The sequence below is a fragment of the Indicator indicator genome, chromosome 17 (assembly GCF_027791375.1).
Source record: "Indicator indicator isolate 239-I01 chromosome 17, UM_Iind_1.1, whole genome shotgun sequence".
Lineage (NCBI taxonomy): Eukaryota > Metazoa > Chordata > Aves > Piciformes > Indicatoridae > Indicator > Indicator indicator.
Genome location: NC_072026.1, coordinates 2611438 through 2635208, shown reverse-complemented (window position 1 = coordinate 2635208; position 23771 = coordinate 2611438). Strand labels below are relative to the sequence as shown.

The window sequence follows — 23771 nt, the reverse complement described above, 5'->3', positions numbered from 1 at the left end:
GCATCTTTTCCTTCAAGTAAGGAGAACAAAACTTCTCACGTATTTGAGGAAGAGCCAGGTAGGTTTTGTCTTTTTATCCATGTAATTGCAGCTTGCAAAATGAAATAGTAAAACCTTTGCTATCTTGATTTCTCTCTCTTTTTAGAGTACTTGAATTGTGACATCAGTAATAGATTAAAACCTTCAAGAAGAGTGCAATATTAAATCAACTCTTCAGCAAGGATTTCCAGCAGGCTTTTAGCCAGGTTTTGTACTAAACGCCAGCAATGGCACAGACCTATTATTAATCCTTTTTTGTTTAGGCTATTTATTTTGTATGCCCAGCAATCACAGGGGCAGGTGGGAGCAGTAAAAAAAAAAAAAAAAAAAAAAAAAAAAAAGTGGTGTTTTGACTATTCTAATGCTTTACTCCTGAACATTATATTGAACACATTGACTGAAAGCATTTCTTCACAGCAGACTGAAGATGATGATGCTCATTCTGACAAAGCCCAGGTCCATGGCGGCTCCTTTTGCCACCTTACAGGCACAGAATAATCAGGTACTTGAGTATTTTGAATGTTTTCTATGGCCAGCTTGGTACAACAACTTAACCCCACGTTGGCCAAGAGCCCATCACCGATCATGGGGCATAAAAACAGGACATGGGGTTAGAAATGGCAGAACTCAAACTGCTGGAGAGCAATGTGAAATCAGGACATAACATCCTGAAGTGTTGTGTTCCAGTGCTGGTCTGACAATAGTATTATTCATATGTGGTGTTTACTGGTGAGCTTAGTAAAGTTTACATTTTACAATGTGTGTCTGGGGATAAGAGTGGTGGTTCTTCAAGGGGTGCACTGAAAAGCTTTGACCCTTATGTATGTGATAGTTTAAAATTATACATCTGGGTTAATTCTTTCTGTGATACACCATTGTTTGGTATAAGGTGGTTTAGTTCAGAGTCAGTGAGTGGCATCTACTGTTCTTCTTGGAGCATCACTTTTGTTACCTATGTTTTCTGTTGCATCCAGGTTTTTTTCTTGCCCTAAAAGTACTTAGCATAATGGGCACAAAAGGGTTTTGAAACCTATGGCAGAAAGTATATGGTGGATGCTGCTTAAAAATGTAATACATTTACAGCTTCATCATTATATAATGAGATGATTAAGCTCTGTAACAGTCTGCCAGCCCACCTAATGGGATTTGGTTTTAGTTAGGAGAAAATGTCATACCTTTGGAACATGAAAATCTGTGAGGAACATGTTTTTCAAGATCCAAGAGGAGAATAGCGGTTGGAAAACCCACAACTGCAGTGGTTTATTACCAACTCTGGTGCAATCTTCTGTGTGTGAGCCCTGCTTTTTGTGCTGGCTGGGTGGAGAAGCCAGGCTGTTACACATAGCAGAATGCTTACAGGCAGCCTTACCCAGTGTGAGGTCCCAAGATGAGTTGCCACTTCTCTTTGGTTGGCTTCACTGCCTTAGCAGTTTGAGCATTTCTTTCTTTATACCAATTGTTGTCTCTTTTCTCTGCAGCATATGGACAGTGAAACCCAGCTAAGAAGGACTGAAAACGAGGCCTGTCAGGAGAGGAAAAGCCTTGGGACTTAACCCACACAGTGTTAAGGTTAATGGTGATCATGACAAAGCCGCGCAGTAAGTCAGCAAATTACTTTGTGGCTCCTTCACTCGGAGTAACTCTGCAGCTATGCAGAGATACCAGTATGGTGGCATTAAAGAGGTGGTGGTTTTCCTCCTTTATCATTTAGGTCACTAAAGGGGAAAAGGCAGTGGAGGACAGTGTAGCTAAAACGGTTTATTCTGCTAGAAGCCACTGACCCTGTTTTGTGCAATTAGTACATGAACTCTGTGGTTTCTCTTACACCTAACTGCTACAGCAAACACCGTAATCTATTCTAGAATCGAGTCAGTGCTAAGTTCTGAAGGAGAAGTGCCCTCCCCTCTAAGATATTTAACTAATTACAACCTCTTTCTGTAGAGTTAGGCTCAAGTGATTGCTGTTTGAGGGTGCAAACCCCCTAAACCCAGCCCCTCAAGCCTACTCCTTAGGCAGGAGATGTTCACAGTACAGACAGACACAATTCAGCAAGTTCCACTTTGGTTTATTGTAAGCTAGTTCCACTTAGCTCCAGCATTCTCACCCCGGAATATTTGGATACATGTTACTCGTGAATGGGAAGCTATGTCTGCAGAAAGAGCAAAGCAAGAACCCCATGATGAAGAGCTAGTGCCTTTGATTGCATAGTTTAAAGTTTCCCCTATGCTTCTCTGCACAGTGGTGCTTAGGCAACTACTGAATTATTAATAGCAACTCATTCTAAGAAAACGTCTGTGGTCCTGCAAGGAGCAAAAGTCGGCAGTGGAGGGAGAGTCTGATGATGAGTCGGTGAGCTATTTCCATACTGTTTCAATATAAAAATACACCAAGGTCTTGACATATTCAAGCCCAGCAACTACTTATGGCTTGGGGCCTTACAGAGGTTCAGCTGAGGTCCATCACCTCTGAGGGCAGTGATGTTCTCTGGAAGCAGCACCTGCCCGAGCAGGTGCTGAGCCAGGTAACTCTGGTGTGGGCCAGGGCAGTAGCTCAGGGTGACTTGTACAGCTGGAGTAACTTCAGGATTTTCCCTGTGTATTCTAGCTTCCCAGACACAGACAGGTGTAAGCAGCTTTTAGTGAGGTACTCCTAAGGTTCCCCATGATGGCAGTGTCTGGGTTTGCTCCATCTCCACCTGGCAGTGGCAGATACACAGCAGCCTGTGCCTGTGCTGAAAGCAGCCCTTCACTATCTCAGGACTCAGCAAATGGCAAGACAGGAGAGTATGGCAAATAGCACAAAGAGTGAAGGTCTCAGAAGGCTTCCTTTTGTCTCTTAGATTGTTTCAGTGGCTGAAGAACAGAAGTTATGCATGTCAAGAAGAAAAGTCCATGAAGGCACGGCCTGCTGCATCACCTGAGCAGAGTGTGTGAACAAGTGCAAGTATGCTTCACGTGGCTGTCAGTGGCAGACTGGGACACAGGTATCAGTTCTTCACAGTGAGAGGATCTGTGTTCTCCATCTTCACACTTCCCTGCCTTTAACGTTCTCCAGACTTTTCCCTATCAGACCAAATCATTTTTGGATGCAGAATAGCAGAATACAGTAAAGCAGGTTTAATTGTTGTTCACTCCTTTGAGCAGCTGATAGCTGAGAGTTCTCTTTCATTCCTGGAAGAACCAAGTGTCTTGTTAGAAGGAGACACAGACATTCCAGTCCAATAAACCAATCCTGCCTGCTCCATAAAGCCTGTCTTTTAGCATCTGGTCTCCCAAAATGCAGAGCACACTTACCATGTTTTATAATGGAAAGTATGAGTAACTTTTCCAGGGAGTTAGGAGGGAGAGAGCTTCCACTTCATTTGTGTAATTTCTTTATTAATGTTAAATTCCTTGACAATTAGCCCTGAGAGTTACTTGAAGTCAAAGTCATAGAGTGACTGCAGGAAAAAACTAAACTGATCAAGTCCAACCTAACATCACCATGGCCTCTAAACTCCCAGGATTACATGAGGTCACAATCAGGTTGCTTGAAGTCACAATGTGACCATGTTGGGGTTATTTACTTGAGGTCACGATGCTCCAGGGTGAGTTTCAATGATCACCAGCAACACACTGCTGTTTGCTAGTGACCTCTACTTTTTATGTTGTTAGCCCACTGCAGAACACACCAGATGTTTGACACTTGTCTTCTCAGGCTGCTCCTACAACTGTCCTGTTCTTGGTCATATCCCTTCAAAGCTGGATTTGTGCTGCCCTGCTGTTCTCTGGCTGTGCACAGCCTCAGCAGGTTCCTGTGCTCTGAAGACTGCTCTGAACTGTCCACACTGCTCTTTCTCAGGCCTTCCCCTTGCACTCAGCCTTGGCAGCATTGCTGTGTGCCTTGTGACAGAAGCAGCTTCTGCTTCTTTTTCTTCTCTTTCTGCTCTGAATTGCTCCTTAAAATGTCACTGCTCTTCCAGGGTTCCTGGGTACTAACCTCATTGTTAAGTGTCAGGGACATGGTGCTTACCAAGTTCTAGAAACAGTCTGGAGTCACACAGGTGATTCAGAGGAACGCTGCACACCCACAACACGCCCTCACCTGAGAGCACAACACGGATAAAGTTCTGCCCAACTACCTCCCCAGTCCTGAGATGCCTGAAGACTGCCCTAAGCCTGCGGGCAGAGGCTGCTGTCAGAGCAAGGCCCGGTCTTTTGTGCCAGGGTGCACAACAAAAGATTCTTTCATATCTACCCCACCCCACAATTAACTACTTCTGTGCAACAGACAGTTCAGGTCCTTTGCTGTTGGCAGCCAAGTTCAACTAAACCTGGGGCTCTCTCAGATGTCAGCACTGAGCTGACACTGAACCTTTCTTTGAAGTTTGTTGGTTATTTGGGAATTGCAGAGACTGAAGAGTCAGTCTCTGGCTGAACTCACATGTTTCCAGATCTCTCCAGTCCTCTCAATTACAATAGTTTGTGATTTATTAACCGGTGATGTGACCCTGTAGTCATCAGACAGGAGACCCAGGATTGGATACTGATTCCTGTACCTGTAAGTAAGGAGAGTTGCAAACCTGTGAACTGAGATCTGCACACCCCTGACTGCTCTCACCACACAGTCCTTCCAGCCATTAATCCCCAAAGACTTTCACTAGTGACAAAGTAGCTAATGCAGGCATTTAGATGGCCACCCCACCAATCACTGTTACAGTGTTGAGCACTGAACCCTCCCCAGCCATGAGAACCTCTCTGCACGTTTCCCCCTGAACGGGCAGGATCAGGGGGTAAGCCCTTGGCTAACAGAGGCTGTACAACAACAGTGGGAGGTAGTTTAAGGTGAATAATCACATTACTTCTTGGTGATGATGGCTGTCACACCAGGGGACTGATTGCCAGATAATTTCTCCTGCTTCAGTCGGAAGAGATCCTGAGAAAACCAAAAGAAAGCATTCAGGTGAAGTCATGTTTCCTGCAGTGTTAGTTCACTAAGTCACAACAAAGGATTTGCAGGAATTCAAAGAGCAGCCCACAGTCTGTCCTCCTAAAAGACTGGCAGAAGAAGGTCTGCTCCCTAAGCCAGGGGAATGCAAGTGACTTCCTCGTGAGTTTCCACCTGCACAGGAAGTAGAGGCTCAAACAGAAAAAACTTAGAACTGTTTTGTTTTACCTCTTGCTGCTGTTTGATAAAAGCATCCTTCTCCTCCAACATGGATGTCAGTTCATGCAACCTCATTTGCAAGTCACTGTTGCTCCCCTCTCTTCTCGAGATGTCTTGCTGGAATTGGCATAACTGGTTCTGGAGAACAGGTGGTAAGAAGTGGTTAGTGCCTGGTGCTGCTTGCAGGGACCTTTCAGTATAAATCCAGGACTGGATATCTTTTTTCGTTCAAATCATGAGCAGTGAGACCCCACGATTGTCAAATCCCAATGTTGAGCTGCACAGTGAATTCATAAAGTGCCAGCTGCACTGAATGCTCCCCAGCATCACTTCCGTATCTTACAACTGCCTAAAGCTGATCCAGCACTAAAGCTGAACTGGCTTTCAGGGTGGTCAGATATTACTGCAGTGTTTTAAGTGAGCAGTGTTTCTCACAGACAGTCTGATTGGGGTTTATTGTTTTCTGTTGGGTGTCCTTTGGCTTCTTTCTTACTTTAGCAGGACACACAAAACCTTTCTCCAGGAAAGACTGCTGGCCTGATTAATCCCCAGCTGCTTCCTCTAAGGAATTCATAGAATGGCTTAGGTTGGAAGGGACCTCAGAGATCATCTACTCCAACCTCCCCACCATGGGCAGAGACACCTCTCAACTGGACTCAGCTGCTCAAGGCCTCATCCAACCTGGCCTTGAATCCCCTCAGGGAGGAGGCATCCACAGCCTTCCTGGGCAGCCTATTCCAGTGTCTCTTACACTCACAACCCTCTTACTGAAGAACTTCCTAAGATTCAGTCTAACCCTGCTCTCCCTCAGCTTCAAGCCATTCCCCCTTGTCCTGTCTCTAGCCACCCTCATGAAAAGTTCCTCTGCTGCCTTCCTGTAGGATCCCTTCAGGTACTGGAATTGTATTTGTTTTTTTCTCTAAACCACCACTGTAAGAGTTTCTGAGCATTCTTTAGTGTCTGTGTATAAAGGAACTGCAGAGCCAAAAGGCATCCGCAAAGTACCTGCAGCAACCCTTCCCTGTTCCTCATTAAGAGAGCAGCTGTTTGCCTGCAGTCAGCCAGGGCAGGAGCACAGCCCGCAGGTCAGGCAACTCACCCTGAGATTGCGGATTTCCCGGTCCTTGTCCTCCCTCAGGTTATTGATCATCTCCACGTAGCGGCTGGAGAGCTCATCTGTGCTAGTCTGCAGGGCTGGGCTGGAGCAGGCCTACAGACAGACAATGCAAGAGTTTACTTTTAAAACTGGATTTGTTCTTAGTTTTGGTAGGTTAATGCAGCTGTGTCTGTGAGTCCCAGCTGCCACCCCAGAACAGGCAGGCTGTTACCTGCAGCCTGAGGCTCTGCAGCTCCTGCTCCAGGGCTCGCTTGCTGTACTCCAGCTCCTTCAGCTGACACTCCTTGTCCCCTTCGCTCAGCCGCAGCGACAGCAGCTGCTCCTCCAGAGAGTGGCACTTGGCACTGCTGTCTCTGAGCCCTTGCTGGGAAGCACACAAAGGGGATGAATGCAGGGACAGGGCCACCCACACCCCCCAGTGTATAGCAGGCAGCAGTTACAAGACTCAGAACTCAGCTCATGTCTGGGCTTGTGGCTGTCTCCTGAGCTAGGGTTTAGCTTTACCTGCTGCTGACAGTTGTTCTCTCGCAGGGAAGCCAGCATGGTTTCGTACTCTTTCACCTGAGAATCTTTAAAAGCCAAATCCTTCTTAAGCAAGACATTGTCAGTTTCTAACTTCTGTAAGACAAAAGTGTTTCTGGTCAGTAGCTGCAATATTTCAATGACCTTCTCCCATATTTGCAGTGCAGCCTACTGAATAATCTGTAAGGGATGTTTTGGGAGTGAGAAAATGCCCTCCTCCAAACTATGGGTTTGTAAGTGCAGAGCACACAGCTGTCCTTCAGTTGGCTTTGTGTGGGGTGTTCAGCTACAGCCACATAGATGATCTGCATTGTAGCTACCAGTTCAGAGCTTTAAATCCAGTCTCACTCAGCAGGGTCTTTTCTTCCCTTGAAAGTATTTGGGGTTTTCAGGCTTCAACAAATTGAGCCCCTGAAACCTCGTCCACTGTACAGCTCTGGCAGGTCCATCAATGAACAAACCAAACCAGCCACTGCCATTAGAGAAGCTGGAAGCCTGGACTCCACCCTTTCAATTTCATCCTAACAAACTTCCCACTGATAGGTAAAAACCAAAGGGCTGAGGCCAGGGGTACTGGCTATGGTGGCTTACCCCCAGGTCATCCTGCAGATGGCAAAGTTCCTCACGTAAATTCTTGAACGTGGAAAGCACAAGCCTCAGGGATTTATCTGATGTCACTCTCATCTAGGAGGGGAAAAGATAATAATGTGTTCTGCTGAATGAGTAAGCTTTGTTTAAAGCACACTTGGCAGCTGCTCCACAGCTGAAAATAACTTGGACTCTTGGCGCTCTCGCAGGGCACTCTGAAGCGTGCAGAGGTCCCACAAAGAAACAACCTCCTGCACTTTGTTCTGCAGATGGCATCGTTCTGCAGGTACTGCCTCATAACACAGGGCAGCATGTGGGAAAGGGAAAGAACAAGGGGGTGAAGAACTGCATCTGAACACCAATAAAGGGGAAAATAAAGGTGCTAATATTACATAGTCAGAGCTTTGTGACTTACATTGATTAAAAAAAAAAATCCTGCCCTAGCTGAGAAGCCAGAGGAGTGAGGCATCATCTCTGAGATCTGGCAAAGCACACTTGCAGCCCCAGGGCAGGGGATTTTACTTACAATTAAAAGCATTTAAATAAAAAAGCACCACACAACCAACTCCTCCCTTTGAAAGGAAAAGGATCCCAAAGATGAAAGGAGCCAACTGCACAAAAAGGAAAGGCCTCAGTGCACAACAGCCTAGCCCTGCTCTCTTAGCAGCTCTGTACTGATTCATGTCAAACACAAACTGTTGCAGTTCCTGATACTTTTCTAATGTTTGAAGAAGAAGAAAAATAGATTTTTGAAGAACCCACAAAGAATTCCTCAAGTTCTGACTCCTCTGGAGGGGATGAATATTGTGTGCAGAAAATGGGGGTTGTACTATCTGAACAAAAGTGAGATCCTCTTGTCTCCTCCTCGTACCTTCCCTAATCTTTACTTGTGGACCATTGGGATGGAGGAAAGCTGTCAGCTCTCCATCCACGTGGTGATGAACCTTTTCCTATTTTTTTATCCCCACTGCTGCCATTATGTGACTGAGGCTTCATGAAAACCCCCATTTCTAGTGTAACTCACTTCTTTGGTTATTAAAGTGGAATTTCAGTTCTGACTTAGAGCGTTGTTAGTTTTATTGTGAAGTAGCTTTAAGAATGGATTGAAAGAAGGAATTCAGTTGAAAGGGTTGAATTTAGAATACAAAAATTGAAGTAAATCTCCATTCAGCCTTAATTCCTGCTAAAGGTTGCTAAATTCCAGAGCTGTCACATCCTTCTACAGTGACATTCTCCATGTTCATGGCCTCTGGATGTAGCCAGCAGAGTCTTTGAGCAGTTTTACAGATGGCTCAGAGTCCTACTCCATGTAAAAACATTCCAGAGATAACTTTGAGAGGCCCCAGGGGTCTGTAGCCCTACAGCACACTGTCTGCATGCCAACAAGATCTGGTTCCCCAAAGGCATTTTAGCTGCTTTGTGCATAGGTGTGTGGGGATGGAAAAGGCAGGGTGAGGTGCTTGGGAGCTGAAGAATGAGATCAGACAAAACTTACAAAGTGAACCTGAACAGAAATGGTTTTGTTACCTCAGAATTAAAGTTGTGTAGGGGTTTCTAACCAGAACATTTGTGAATAGTGAGACCTAAGGCATCAGCATTGCGTGCAGCTGGCAATGGATACCCAATTCAGTGTTCAGCAAAGTACCTCCTGTTTGCCTTCACACAAAGCACTAACATACACCACCAACAAATAAAAAGGTTGCAGATCTGCATTTTCCTACAGCTGGCCCAAAGCCAAGCTGGTTCCCAGCAAGGCTACAAGAAAGCACCACTAAAGCTGTTTGAAACACACCAGCAGTGCATGGAACCATCTGCCACACCATGGCACTGGGAGCCACCTGTGTGATTCCAAACCCTTAGCACTAGACAAAGTGAAATAGAGCAGAGAGCAAAGCACATTATGTGCAATATCCCCAACAAGCCAGCTGCCACTGTTTGATGTTACTAGAGCATTACACATCCCCTCCACCCCCCTGGTACCTGGAGGAGATAGCGAATCTGCTGCTTTGTTGCCTCAGACAGTCCTTTAGGAATTAATTCTTCAATATCTTCAGTCTAGGCAAAGGGAGGAAAGGGGAGATATCTTGATGAAGAATTTTGCCTGGTAGATCATAACGTGCTTTCTTCATTAATTACACAGCTCTACTATGCAAAACATCTTAGTACAAGGCAAATAAGAATGAAAACAGATCAAAGTATCCAGAAAACTTCCACAGTCTGCTCTGTGGGGCACAGACAAACAGAGATGAAGCGATACATGAAGCACGTATTCAAATTCTTGAGTAACATCTGGTGTAAAGGCAGCGTTCAAAGCAGTCCTCTCCAGAAAACAACAGCTGACACTAGAGGAGAGCTCCCAGCAGTCTGTGATAGGTAGGAGCACATCTCCTGTTTCTGAAGACGAGCAGCTGTCACAGGACACTCTGGCAGTCATTAAGTGGCACTGCCTCAGGTGATTTCACTCCTAGCACAATGCCCTTGGAAACTAGAGAGGTGCTGACACTTCTGCCCTGGCCGATGCACAGAAGTGAGCTGTCTGCAGAGGCAGCCTGCTGCCAGCTGCTGTCCCTCTCCTCTGTGACAGGCACTGCTCAGCACTCCCTGCTGCTGACAGCAGCTTTACTGGCCAGAGAGTGGAAGAAACTTGCAGAAACACAAAGTGGAAGCAGAGGGAGCTGTGCAAGTTTGCTTACAGTGCAGCCATTATTGGCACAACAGGAAAGACTGCCAACATTTGACTCTCATGCTGGAATAATGCAAATTTAACTTTCCTTTCACTGTTATCCCGTTTGCAAATCCAGGCCTAGGAGCAAGTTTCAGGTTCTGAATGTTACTTAGAAGCAAGGATCATTAACTACCAAAGCATCCCTCATTTAAACTGGCTTGGCTTAATTTGCTGGAAGATCCACACCATTGTTATTGACACTGCATGCCAGCGAGCAGCTCCCCAAGAGCTTGCTTACCTGATGCTTACCTGGCACTGATGCTTACCTGGCACGTGAATTCAATATCCTGGTTCCTGTAAGATAACATCCAAGGGAACAGTTAGCAACAGCTTCTTGAGAACTTGAATCCTGAGGAAAGAATCCATGCCCACATTCACAGACATAAAAAGATTAAAACAGAGCAAGAAAGGTTCTTTATCAGATTAGGAGCTGTCACCTTCCTTTTAAGGTGCTTGGCAACACAAATCTCTAAGCTTAGAGTCTGGGATGCTCCCAGCAGCACACTTGAGCCAGGCCAATTCTCTCTGATTCTTTGGGCTCTCACCCCAATTATGCTTGGTTAACCAAACTGCTTTAATTATCTGGGTAATGGTTTACCCAGAGCTAAGCTGCCATTTATTGGCATGCCTGAAGTATTTCCTTTGCAGTCAGGTCTTCTGTGATGCTTAAATTCCGCTTTTCCCCTGCTGTGGGACCACCCTTCTTTCAGTGAACTTGGAAAGCAACTTCTCCACAGAAACACAGACATGACCAGAACAAATATAATACCAGTACCTTCCTCCTATCTTCTCCACGTGCTGCAGTAAGCAGCTGTGCAGGTCGTTGGTCTTGCGGCTCAGCTCTGCGAGGAGCTCGCCGAAGTAGCGGCAGTCCAGCTGGTCCTTGTTCTCCTGAGAGCAACTCACCTGGCAGGAGACAGGCAAGATCAGAACTGAAAGCTCAACACAAAAATGCTACAAGCAGGATGGACATGGTTATGTTTCCTCTTACTGATTTGCAAATTTGTTTACACCATTGTTTTCCTTGCTGAGGAGCCTTGCAGGTCTCCTGGTTCCCAGTGAACTGTGCTGAAATAAATCATTTCCTTTACAGCAAGAAATAGGTAAAGTAGCATCTTCTGTAGCCATGTTGTCAGCATCATGCTGCTACAGAGAGCACTGACAGGTAGGACATTTCATGGATATACACACCTCCAGAGCTGCAGGGTATAAAATCCCTGTGGGCAGCACCTAGATCATAACAGCCAGGTGCCAGATTGCCCACTGCTAAAAGGGCTTTGTATTGCCACAGCTCAAATGACTCTGTGAACAAAAAAGGATTTCAACAGCAACCCCAACTGACTGTGTGCACCCAAGCTGTTTTATAGGAGTGTCTGGCGATGGATGTGACCAACTATGTCTTGCCACCTGTATATTGAATGATGCTGTGGAAGGACTGCTATGCTCCCTTTCCACTGGAATAACACTGCCCATGTGTAGTGAGCCTCTTGTAGCCCTTAGAAACAACAGAATTTCCAGCCTTTTGTAAAACAGAGGGCAAAGAAAAGCAATTTTGTGCTTCCAGTGAACCTACGTCAAATACTTCTAACCAAGTTGAAATGTATTTGAGGTTCTTATTGATCAGTTTAAGCAGAAAGCAATCCTGAATTGCTGCATGTCTGTAGAGTACTGGATCTCTTCTCCCAAACCAGAGGCACACACCAGGCATCGCTCAGGCTGTGCTGTGCAGACTGATAGATGAAGCCAATGACTTCTCTGACTTAACACATTCAAAGGACCACAGAATGATGCGCAGTCAGTACAGCTAAGCACAAAGATCTGTAACAAGAAGAAATAGGATACCCCACCTGGAACAGTTTTGGGGTTTGGTTGGGTTTTTTTTCCCTCCTGACAGCCTGGGACAGTTCTAGACCATGTCTGCAATACAAAGAAGTTACCTGCTGTAGATGCAGACTCTGCTGTGTCACTTACAATAGGTGTATGGGGCTGAATTCCCTACTAGGATTCTGAACAAAAACTCTGGAGGTCAGGGATTAGCAATGTGATATCTCTCTAAAGTTTTGTGCTCTGCAAACAGAACCAAAAGCCACTGTCAGTAGTTGACCACTCAGCAAAGGCTGCTTACCGGTTTGCAGGTTTGAACTGTTACCCTCCTCACACTGTTCCCCCTGCAGTCATCACTCTCACAGACTGGAAAGACTTCACTGGGGCTGCTGGTCTGTGTCTGCTGGCACTGGTGAGTGACTTGGGACTGCTCAGAGTGCTGGCAGGGCTGGGCAACATAGCAGTGATCTGCTTGCTGGGAGAGCTGAGACTGCTGGGAAAACTGATACTGCTTCTCCTAGGAACAAGAATGGATCTTTTTAAGCTGCTGGACACGCCCTGGTGAGATGGAAGTTTAGTGGGAATATATAAATGAATGAAATGTGGCTTTGCATGCAAAGCCTGGTGGCAGGTTCAGTTATTTTAATAATCCTAATTAAACTGGTTGGTTATTTCTTAACTGACCCTGAGTTTGCCTCTCACTTAATTCACTAACTCCTCCTGTTGAACTTAAGTGTTTCAGAGCAATAAAAAAAGTATTTTGCTATTGACAAAACTTTGTCAACTACATTTTTTCCCAGAATGAGTAAAAAAATAACTAATCTTTTCAAACCATTTTTTGATACAAATTGTGTTGGTTGCTCCGTTGTGGAGGTACTCCAAGAAGCTGTCAGTCAACATTGAGATGAAGACTGGCAGTGCTAGACATACCAGAGCAGTTTTCATTGTTGGTCTGATAGAATAAATTCTTAGCAAAAGCACAGCAAGCTTTCCAAATTCTCGTCTCCTTACACACAGAAACTGTTTCCTTTACTTTAAGAATGTGTCCTGTACCTCAACGAGGCAATTCTCAGGCTGGCTCTACAACAACAAGAACCAACCAAAGAAACTTTACCTCTCTGCTCCCATCTCAATTTTGTTTAGCAACAGATAACACAAAAAGAACAACTTACTTGGAGGGGATTTAACAGCTCATATTTTCTTATTGTCTTCTCATAGATGACATTATTTCCAGGACAGAAATTCCCCCCTCTAAGAAATGGAGATAAAGGCTCCTGTAAAACATTCAGAAATGTTGTCAAACAGCAATTTCAGAATTCTTCTTGTTTCGACTAAAACATGATAAGGAACTTCTGCAATTTGCTGAGATAGATACTTGGAGATAGTTTTCTGAGCTATGTGCATTTGAGTGTATGTCAGTTTGGAAACAAAGTGGCTGTGCTTCCATCTGGACAATGTTTGAAACAAACACAGCACCAACAGTCAGAACTAGACTCCACTTGCAACGCTACTGAAGTACATTAACAGAGACCTAACCATGGACACAGCAGGAAGCCTGACTGGAGATTCTGGAGTATTTTCAATCCGTAGTAATTTAATCTCTCCCCACCAGAGGTATGGGCCCTGTGACTCCAAAGCATTTAGCATCCCTGGATGAAGGCAGCAGGCTACTTCACTGAATCAGGAGAATTAAGGATCAGTTACACAAGCAGAACTCCAGCACTGCACAGCTTTCCTACCTGATCAGGATTCTCGATAATAATCCTCCGAATAGTGCCCTGCAAGGAAGAAAATAAGCAAAGATTCAGTGATTTGTCCACTGAGTCTCTAAAAACTTTTATGCTCAGAGCTCAGGCTTACAAGGATTCCCAAAGTAATCTAGATGCGGCCATCAGCTATGAAGATGTTGAGATCCACTGACTGAAGCCATTCAGAGGTATGCTAAGTTCAGGACCTCTCCACCCCATACAGCTCAGCAATTGCAGTCTGTTACTCTCAGTTTTAAGAGTTTGCCTTTTCTTCATCATCTCCTTGCAAGTCTGAAGGAAGTAGTCTTTATTTTCTCTTAGTGCCACCAGAACAGGATACAAATCAGTGGTGACATACTGGACTAGGTCTTCAAGGATCCTGTGTCCCTGTTGCATAGACCCTGTCTCTTACTTACAGTATTTCGTGTTACATGTCAAGGCCAGCTGGTGTCAGTGCATGTAGATCTTAAACACTTTTTCCTTCACCATGGGAAGAAAGTTTGTACTTTGCTTAAACACCAAAGTGAAAGGTCAGAGAAACTGCCAACAAACCACATCAGGTCACTATCCAATGCACCAAGCTGTGGCAATGGTTTTGTAGAGTGGTCACAAAACTCCATAACTGACGTCTATGACAAAAAGATGCCCATGTGGCACATTCGCACTTTCTTGAATGAAAAATTCAAAATGCCTATTTAAATCACAGAAATCCCTGCACTTTTATTCATTTTCACAGTGGTTTTTTAACTCTTCTTTTTTCCCAGCACTGTCTGCAAGCACCTGTGTACACTTCCATTTCATGGACCACCACTAGTTACAACAGATTGTAGACATTGCTTGAAGTTCCCACATCCAGTTCTTCATCCAAGTAAGCAAATTCCCACTGACTCTAATCTAAGAACTGGGCAGTTTGTTAGTTTACAATATGCTATTTATTCCTCCTCACAGAGCAAACTTCCAGTTTTCATAATAAATAATTCCTTCTCTTAACCCAGTGTTTGGAAAGTTTATCAGGCTGCAGTTCAGGCTTGGAGACATTCTTAACTAGGTAAGAGCAGTTCTGAAGTAGGTTGCATAAGTTTAGGAAGCCTGAAGCAGTTTTCCCCATCTCCCTAGAATGAATTATAACAGCATCAAGAAAGAAAACACAAGTAGAAAAGAAACTGTTTTAGCAGCAATCATAGTAATTAAGAAATCTCAAAACTGTAACTGCTGCAGAAAACTTAGAAAGCTGATTACTCCCCCTCCCACATGCTGTGTACTTGAGGCAGGTCCATCAAGGAAGGGAGCCCACCAATGCTAGGTGGAACTCCCTGTACTGGGACATAACACCAGAAAGAGACAACATGGAGAACACCCAGCCCAATTCCTACAGCAGCTTTGACTTCTACAAAATTGGAATTAAGAAGCAAAATATTTTAAGAATTAATGTCCACTGGTCCCTCCTTCAGCCCAGTTTCACAGCAGGCATAGCCCTGACTCCCAGCACTTCCTCTGACCCAGCTGAGGCAGCCCTGGGCCTCATACTGCTGGCTCTGCCCATCCTGGAGCACTCCAGTGCTACAACTGGTACCAGAGGGGAGCAGGAATTATTCCTTGTCAGAGCTGACTACCAGTGCACAGCCCATGAGAACACACTGAGCACTGTGCATGACATTAAAAGCCATACTTTCAGTTTGCTGAGAAATTGGGCAAACCTGCTTGAACTCAATCATGCTGCCACAGGGCTCTGGAACACGTAACTCACACTGGCGGGTTTAGAGAGGGGAACGTGTAACATTATTGTGCCCAGTTACCTGTGTGTTCTCAGAGGGGCACATTCAGAGCTGACAAGATCAGAGCATTTTAAGCTGAAATATACTTTTATAATATTCAAAAGATGGTCTAATCATATGTGAAGTATCATACAGAACCTTAGTTTTAAGATACCCAAATTCTTTCATTTCCAAAGAACTTTGATGCAGATACTTCCCTTGCTCCTTTAGACACAGGGATTTGCCTTCACCTCCTCCTGTACCAGCCAAGCAAGCTGGACTGGCACAGGCTGGGAGGGAGCCCTGTGACATTGTGCCAGCCTGAACTCCCCACACACAGTTCCCTGCACAGGGAGATGCCATTTCCAAGGCCTCTGTAGTGGCCCTCTTGGCAGCACCAAGAGATGACTTGGGGCTATTTCCATTTTTTCATCATTCCCATGGGGCGTAGCTCAGGCTACCCTCCCATTTCCTATAGTCCTTTGGAGATGCAACATTTTGTAACTGGAGAAGGATGGGGAGGGTGGGATTTTAATGGGGAGAGCCCAGTGCTGTTGTGAGTTTCAGTGGCATGACTGGGTTTGGGATTTGCAAAGGCCTGAGCAGTCATTCTGGGTCTCTAAGGATCATTTCAAAGGGCATATGCTAACACTTCCAGAAGGACTTTTGCTCATCTTGGAGATTTTTAAATAAGGGATTTACATTTTAGAAGCAGCATTTGACAGATGTTCCAGCTATAGCGTGCAAACATCACACAAAACAATCAGTACACTCACTTCTATTTCCACACATTTCCGTCAGCTCTAAACAAACCAGTGACTAAGGAAAGATTTTCATCTATGTCAAAGCCTTTTGTCCATGAGTTATTGCCTGGCTAATTACAAGCAGCTCAGTCACCTCATCAGATCTATGAATTACCTTTGGCAGCTGCAACAGGGAAAGAGCAGGCTCTGGTCGAGTGCTGCTGCAAACAATGCAGACAAATCTTACAAGCTGGTGGATGTTAAACCCTTTTCACAGCAGGGGAGCCCTTAGCACTTTACAGAACCAAAGCCAGCCACAGAAAAGTCTTACTCACAAACTTTCTCACATGGATTGACAATTCCTACAAGGGCCCATCAAGATTTTGCCTCTTGCCCTGACAGCAGACACTTTGTGTATACCATTTCACACTTTATTTTCACATGCCCCTAGAGGAAGGGCTCATACATGTAAGCATAATAGAAGATATTTTTTTCTACACAAAATTCTTCATTTAGATTAAACAGACTAGAGCAAAATCTGCCATGAATTACTGCAGGTAAAGCTTGCCATGGCTGTTAGTAGCACTTTGCTTCTACATCAAGGGTAAACCAACATTAGACCAAAAAAAGTAAGGAAAACTGAACCCTGAATCACAGCAAACACTCACATGTACCATAGGCACACACATTTCAAATTCTCCCTCTCTAGCTTATTAAAATGTACATAAACACAACACACACAACTAATAAAGCATATCAACAGTGCTGCAGATATTGTTATCAGTAATCTACAAAAGCTCTGCAGTAGTAAACTAAATATTGCTCCAAGATAGCCCTTTGCCTTACAACAGTGAGAAGCTAAAAACTACAGCCCTGGACTGCCATTATCTGAAAATTCCAGTATTAAGTTAAATCATCAATGTGAATGAGGCATTGGTACACTAGTTCATGCAGCTACATGTGATCTGCTCGTAGGGGAACTAATTCAGCTCACTGGAGACATCCTGTTCTTCCCAGCACTTCTTTCTGACAACACCCATTCACCAAAGGTGTTCACTCCCAGCTCACTTCCTTGTTTGTTACTGTTTTCTTCTGTAATAACTTCCTAATAGACTTTAAGCACCTTCCCTCTCCACCATTAAATCTGCAACCCACACAAAACCTGATTTGAACTACACCCTCTTTCATCTTTAAAGTCTAATCCAGAAAAACACTTCAGCAAGAAACTATTTTTCATCAGCATGACTTAATGGATTCAGTGACTGACACAGATGTTGAAAATTAAAACATACTTCATAGAGCAGCGACAACATTTGAGTCTATAATCAAATTGGTCATGTACTTATCCAAGCACAGCAAGCCTGGGACTGGAGTATTTAATGAATATTTAATTAATTGGATGCAATTCAGACTATCATCTAGCCTAGCTGAGCAGATCATTTATCAGGGAGTTGAGAGCCCAGTGTTTACACTTCTGCCCCACACCTTGTGAATGAGGGATGAACACTTTGGTACAGCGGGACCATGTCTGTCGTACCCAAGCCACATAAAGCTGTTAGTGAGCAGCTCCCTTTCCAGAATGCAATCACAGGATTGTCAGGGTTGGAAGGGACCTCAAAGATCACGCAGTTCCAACCCCCCTGCCATGGGCAGGGACACCTCACACTAGATCAAATGCTCAGAGCCCCATCCAGCCTGGCCTTAAAAACCTCCAGGGATGAGACTTCCACCACCTCCCTGGGCAACCTGTTTCAGTGTCTCACCATCCTCATGGTGAAGAACTTTTTCTTAACGTTCAATCTGAATCTACCGACTTCTAGTTTTGCTCCATATCCCCTAGTCCTATCACTTCCTGACATCCTAAGAAAAAAACCATCCTGCAAAGGCAGGCAGCCCTTAAACAATGCAAATATGCCTTTGAAAGGAAATCAAGCTTTGTATTGGTCTTAATCCCCCCTGATTTTTGATAGTTAAATATATTTATACAACAGGAAAACAAATTAAATAAGAGTTCAGCCCAAAACACTGCATACACCATGCCAGTCCCACTTGTATGGGTATCAATGACAGTCTGATGTATCAAAGAAACAGTTCAAAAATTCTGATCTCCTTTTCTGTTCTTATAGTCAAAGCTGTTCTTAAGGAACTGGTTTCCAGTTTTGTTTTTAAGATTTAGCTAAAACATCAACCAGATAAATTACACATATTAAATTCCACCAGTACCTTCGAGCCATTCCCTGAATATACACACAGCAGCAAACCTGCTGAACTACATTGTGGACTTTAAAAGCAAAGCTAAATCAAATCCCTACCTACTTAGCTGCATGTTATTAGCATCATCGATTCAAACTATTTAAGCACACACACACCTTTGTATTGTACTTACATGAGCAGCACCAAGTAAGCAGGAACGAGTGTTTGTGTACCTTGCTAGGAACAGGGGCACCTGGCCTGCAGAAGCTCCTGCTCGGGCTGGGATTTTACCGGTCCATTGACAAAATGGGCAGAAATTCAAGTTTTAAGAAAAAAAATGCAACCTGGACTTGCCAAACAGGGCAAATATGGGATTGACAAATCCATTCAAAATCAAATGACAAGGAAAAAATCTAAAGGTAAATTCATTTTAAGTGGTCTTAAAGCAGGGCGCGAAGCTTTCCTTAATCGTCTGAGATGGATTACGTAATTAGCTGCCCACTTCAAAGATGAGACCTTTCCTGCTCCTACCTGCCCCGCACCGTGAGCCCCGCCGACGTTGCCGGGATCCCCGGGTAAGGATGGCGGAGGGCCGCCCTCCCCCTGGAGGCTATAACGCACCCACCGCTACAGGCTGAAACAAACTACGGGTTTGAGGTAGACACACTGCCAAAGGAAGAGCCCTACTGTGGCTTGAGGACGACCCACGCCTCTCCCGGGAGGTCGTTGGAGCCCGCATGACGCGGCCGGGCCGGGCATCCCCAGGGCAGCGGTAGGGCCGTGAGCAACCCGGGCCGGCCCTCCCCACCACAGCCCCCGCTTAGGTGTCTCCTCCGCCGGGACGGAAGAGATGCGGGTTTTCCCAGACGGTGTTTTGTGGAAGGGCTGAGTTTTTAAACGGGTGTCCACGCTCGATCTGAGGCAGAACGATTTCTTCAAAGGAAGACACCCTCCCCCCGCGGTCGTGAACGGTTCGGCCGGGCCGGGCCCGCCCCAGCCCCGCGGCAGATTGCAGCGCGGGGCTCTCCGCGCCGCCCGTCATCGCTGCTGTCCCGCGGCAAGAAACCCGGCCCGAACATTCTCCCTTCTCTGCAGGAGACCCGCAGCCTCCCCGCCGTGCCCGGGGGCACAAGGGCGTTTGGCCCACGGCCCGGCGGCGGCTTTGCACCTGAGGCGGCCTTTGGCTTCGACGCCTCCTCGGCGCGGCCAGGAACGGGGCACAGGGTCGGGAAGAACCGCCGGGCGGCCCGAGAGGGAGAACAATGGGAACAGGAGATACGGCGCTGGCACTCGCCGTACCTGTTGCGGCGGGTCGCAGCCGGCGATAACTTGCTGGTAGCCGTGCGAGCACTCCAGCGGCGAGGCCGCCCGGGAGGAGCAGGACGTGCTCACCCGCCGGCAGCCGGGGCCGTAGGTCCGCACCCGGTCGTACACCACGCTGCTTTCCTGCTGCTGGTGCGGAGCGGGCTCGAAGCACGGCAGGGGTCGCGGCGGCTCCCGGCACGGCGGGGGCCGCGGCGGTGACGGCGGGGAGTACGGGCAGGACGGCGGTTCCCGGCAGGGCTGGGGTCGGGGCAGCGGCTCCGGGCAGGGCGGCGGCTCCGGGCAGGAGACGGGCCGCCGGGCGGCCGGGAGCGTGCTGTAGTGCTGCTGGCGCCGGTAATAGTGGTGCTGCTGCTGCTGCTGGAGTTGCGGAGGCAGCGTAATGGGCTGCAGCTGCTGCTGGCCCGCGTGCATCCCGGCCGCGCTCCGGGACCGCGGGCTCCAGGAGGAGCGGGATGGCAAATGCAGAAGGCAGTCGGGGCAGGGCGGCGATTAGTACCTGCGAGAGAGCCGCGCCTAGGGCGGGACACACCTTCGGGTGGCAGAGCCCCGCGGCCGCCTCCCCCGCTCCGGGCAGGCGGCCAGACGGGATTGAGGCCGCCGCGACCGGCGCGCGGAGCCTGCCCAGGACCGGAGGACAGACGGTATCACGGGCCGGTGGGGGTCGCCTTTCGTTTCTCCGCCGGCGAGAGGGCCCAGAAGGGGCGCTACATGGCACCCCGGACCTCGGGAGTGGAGGCAGACGGCCCGCGCTCGTTTTGAATCAGGTTCACCTTTCTCTCTCGCCTTCGAGTCCTGCTTGGCGAAGGACTTGCTCAAGCAGATACCGCCCTGGGTTCCAGGCTGCTGGTACAGCACCGTAATGAAACCTCGCTAATGGAGAATAAGAGAAAAATAAAGCACAATACTGTTTTTAAAAGCTTTTTGTTATTAACGTGTTTACAACATATGTAGGGGAAGTGTAAATACATAGTTATCTGCTACTCAATTAAATGACTCAAATGCTTTTCGCAGGCGGTGGTGAACTTTCCCACAGAGCACTCTGAAGGAGTTTTTTCTCCACGCAGCAAGCTCTGCCTGCAGTAGCAGTTGTCTGGGAAAGGAGCATGTTTGCACTGCCGTATCTGCAGCACAGAGGACAGGCAGCCATCGGTGACCGGATGGGTCATTACAGATGGACTACAACATGCCACTTATCTAGAAAGGATGGAGTTAGTTATTCATCCAAAGAGATGGACTCCATTTAGTTCCTCAATCCAGCATCTTCTAGTTTGTGTTTCTTTGGCTGCGTCAGGCAAGCCTTAACTGAGAACTTAACTTTGTTCTGCAAGGTAATGTAGCAATGACATAATTGTAGAACCTTGTGTAATTAATATAATCCTTAATAATAAGCCTTAGATTCTTAATTTTGCCAGTTTGTTTCCTTTACATGCTTAAACACTCTAAGGTTGCAGAGTACTGTAACAGAACAGTAAAGTAGTTTCTGTAGTATCATGTTACAGCAAGACACCTTCGGTGTGATGGAGCACTACAGGCTGCTTTGTTCTATGTGGTGTTATGTTGGCCGTTCACTGAAAGTTCTGTCTCAAACATTAAAAATTGCTCACAAAATCTGCTCAACAGGCAGCTGGGAAGCTAAGAATTTTAGGCAATCCTACAGCAATTCAGTATTTTACAGATACTCTGACATCTGGAGATGTTCATCAAATATAAAAAGTTTGCCTTTTCCTTCAGGCATTAAACCCAAACAGACACCTAGTTTACATGAGTGCATATAAAAAGCATTTGCAGTAAGTTCTGTCCCACCAGTTTCAAAGGAACTATATGCAAAGAAAACATGTGGTCTTTTAAAACTTCATTCTTGTCCTCATTCTGGAAAAGCTGTTGATGGCTTCTCTCTCACACACACACACAAAATAAAAAAGAAATTAAAAAAATAATATCTTGGAAAACAACAAAATATAGTCACAGCAATATCTGGTTTACACAAACTATAAGGAATTGGTTTATACTTTAAGAGGAAACTACACCAATACTCCTCAGGGGCAAAAAAGTGCTGCAAGGTGAAACATGACAGACACTGCTGGTTAGGCAGCTCACAGATCTGAGCAGCATGCAGTACACTGCTCTGTTTAATAAAGAGCCTGGGAAATGTTTTACAAGGGTCAGCAGAAAGCAAGCCCTAAGTCATCCTATTGTAATGGAAATACAAAATAACTTCCAGAAAATTCTGTAGATGTGGCCAGGATTATTGGAGTCATAAATAATCACAGTAAGTAATAGATGCACAGCGATCTGTACCAGGTAATGAAAAGAGCCTCAAACAAAGCACTTGAACTTTAATGTGACCAAAGTTTTATAAACATCTAACTCCAAGATTGGCATTACATGCTGCACCTTACAGGGTGTTACCTGGCCAGCGTAAGTTCTTGCTATGACAACTCTAGCTAAGAGGAACAAACCTGTAATTCAATATAAAACAGGAGGGGAAAAATACTTGGGAAAACCACTACAGGAATGTCCACACTTAAATTCTTGAAATTATTTGTCATGTGAGGCTGGGAAACTGCAGGGATTGAGGAAGAGAGGGTTAAGAAGCTGGCACGCTGGCAGGCAGCTGCACCCCATAAGCAGCTTGATGAGGTAGAGATTAAAATCTGCTTTCAACTGAAAGGAAGGCTTTAGAGATGGAAGGGGAAGTCAGAACCAGCTGGTAAGCAGAGGCCTCTCTTTTCTGATCCTCCCTTTGAAGGAAGAGCCATAAGGCACTTGAGGTTTGGTGGAAGGTTCCTGTCTGCAGTGATCCAGATAGCCTAGTGTAGCCACTTTGTTTCTGTTAACCTCTTAACCTTGGGCTGTCAACACCCGGAAGAGAAAGGAATCTGAGCAAAATGCTGCCTCTCCTCATTCCAAATGGCTGGGATAGCCTGGCTCCAGGGCTCTGCTCTTGTTTAGCCAACAAAAGCTCAACACCATTAAATTGCCTCTAAAAGTAAAGGAAGGTATTTTCATACAAGACAGCCACCATCTAGAACTTGCTGTTTAAATTACAAATCTTTTAAAGAGGTGAGCTCTGTTAAATCAGAAATTGTGTATTTATGGCAAAAATTTCTTGGTGGTGGTCACAGCCTGTTTTATGGTTTTATGCAGGTCAGACTTCATAATCTTGATTGTATAAAAAGATTGCACTTTCTGAATTGAGTGATAGTTTTGTTTGTTTGTTTGTTTTCCTCCAAAGCTTTTCCCTCTCATCTGCTTTTTTGCCCTTAATTCTATATGGATGTGTAGGCAACATTTGTCATGAGACAGAACACAGAGTAATACTTTACTGGAAGTACAGGGGCAGAATGAGTTGGACAGAAGAAAGAAATCAGACTTTGCTTCTAATATGAATACATAAGGATAGAAAAGTGATTTGTTGGGGAGAGGGAGAAGAATGTAAATGCTTGTAAGTAGTAAAGTTAAATCTACTCTTTTGCAAACACAGGTGGCAGCCTGACAACTGGGGAGAGAGAAAGTTTGATCTTTGGAAAGCTATCACACTGTGTAATAAACCAGAGCTTAGCTGGTTTAGAATACCTTTTGTCCTCTAATTCTTCCTTCACTCAGTAAACAACTACAGAAGCTCTGCATACAAAAACCTCTGGAATGTCAGAGTCTTCTGCTTGAACCTCCTGACACATAGGTACCTTGCTGTGTATGTCTCATGTAAACACACACCGGGGCAGCCACTAGGAGACAACTGGGGAAGGGAAAACAGCAGATGAATAAAGAGCAAAGGTCTGACTGGGGAAAACCTAGCTTGTGTAGAGGGAATGTTTGCTCTGTGGCACCTGGAGCCCCATCTGTCACGTCTTCACAGCAATTTCAGGATGGAAAATACTGAAAGGGTGACAGGTTGCTCTTTGTACTGCCAGGTCCTTTCTCCATCTGGTTTGTACCTCTGCAATCACAGCGTATTCTATTTCCCATGGGAACAAATCAAAGCACCTCTTAGGTCAAAACACCTCTTAGAAATACCTTGATGCTGTTTCAGGATAGCACTAGTTG

At 45.7% G+C, this 23771-nt stretch overlaps 1 protein-coding gene across 1 annotated transcript; it reads right to left on the bottom strand.

Annotated features, from left to right (window-relative positions):
* Positions 1 to 4440: 4440 nt before the first annotated feature.
* Positions 4441 to 20135, bottom strand: POF1B (POF1B actin binding protein). The gene is made up of 14 exons (XM_054388826.1): positions 19698 to 20135; positions 13700 to 13738; positions 13133 to 13234; positions 12262 to 12477; positions 10912 to 11027; positions 10403 to 10430; positions 9392 to 9466; positions 7415 to 7507; positions 6806 to 6919; positions 6513 to 6665; positions 6284 to 6394; positions 5194 to 5322; positions 4880 to 4953; positions 4441 to 4576 (listed from the first exon to the last, which is right to left on the bottom strand). The coding sequence occupies exons 1-14, from the start codon at positions 20133 to 20135 to the stop codon at positions 4441 to 4443; spliced, it is 1824 nt and encodes a 607-aa protein (XP_054244801.1).
* Between the last annotated feature and the right edge of the window lie 3636 nt (positions 20136 to 23771).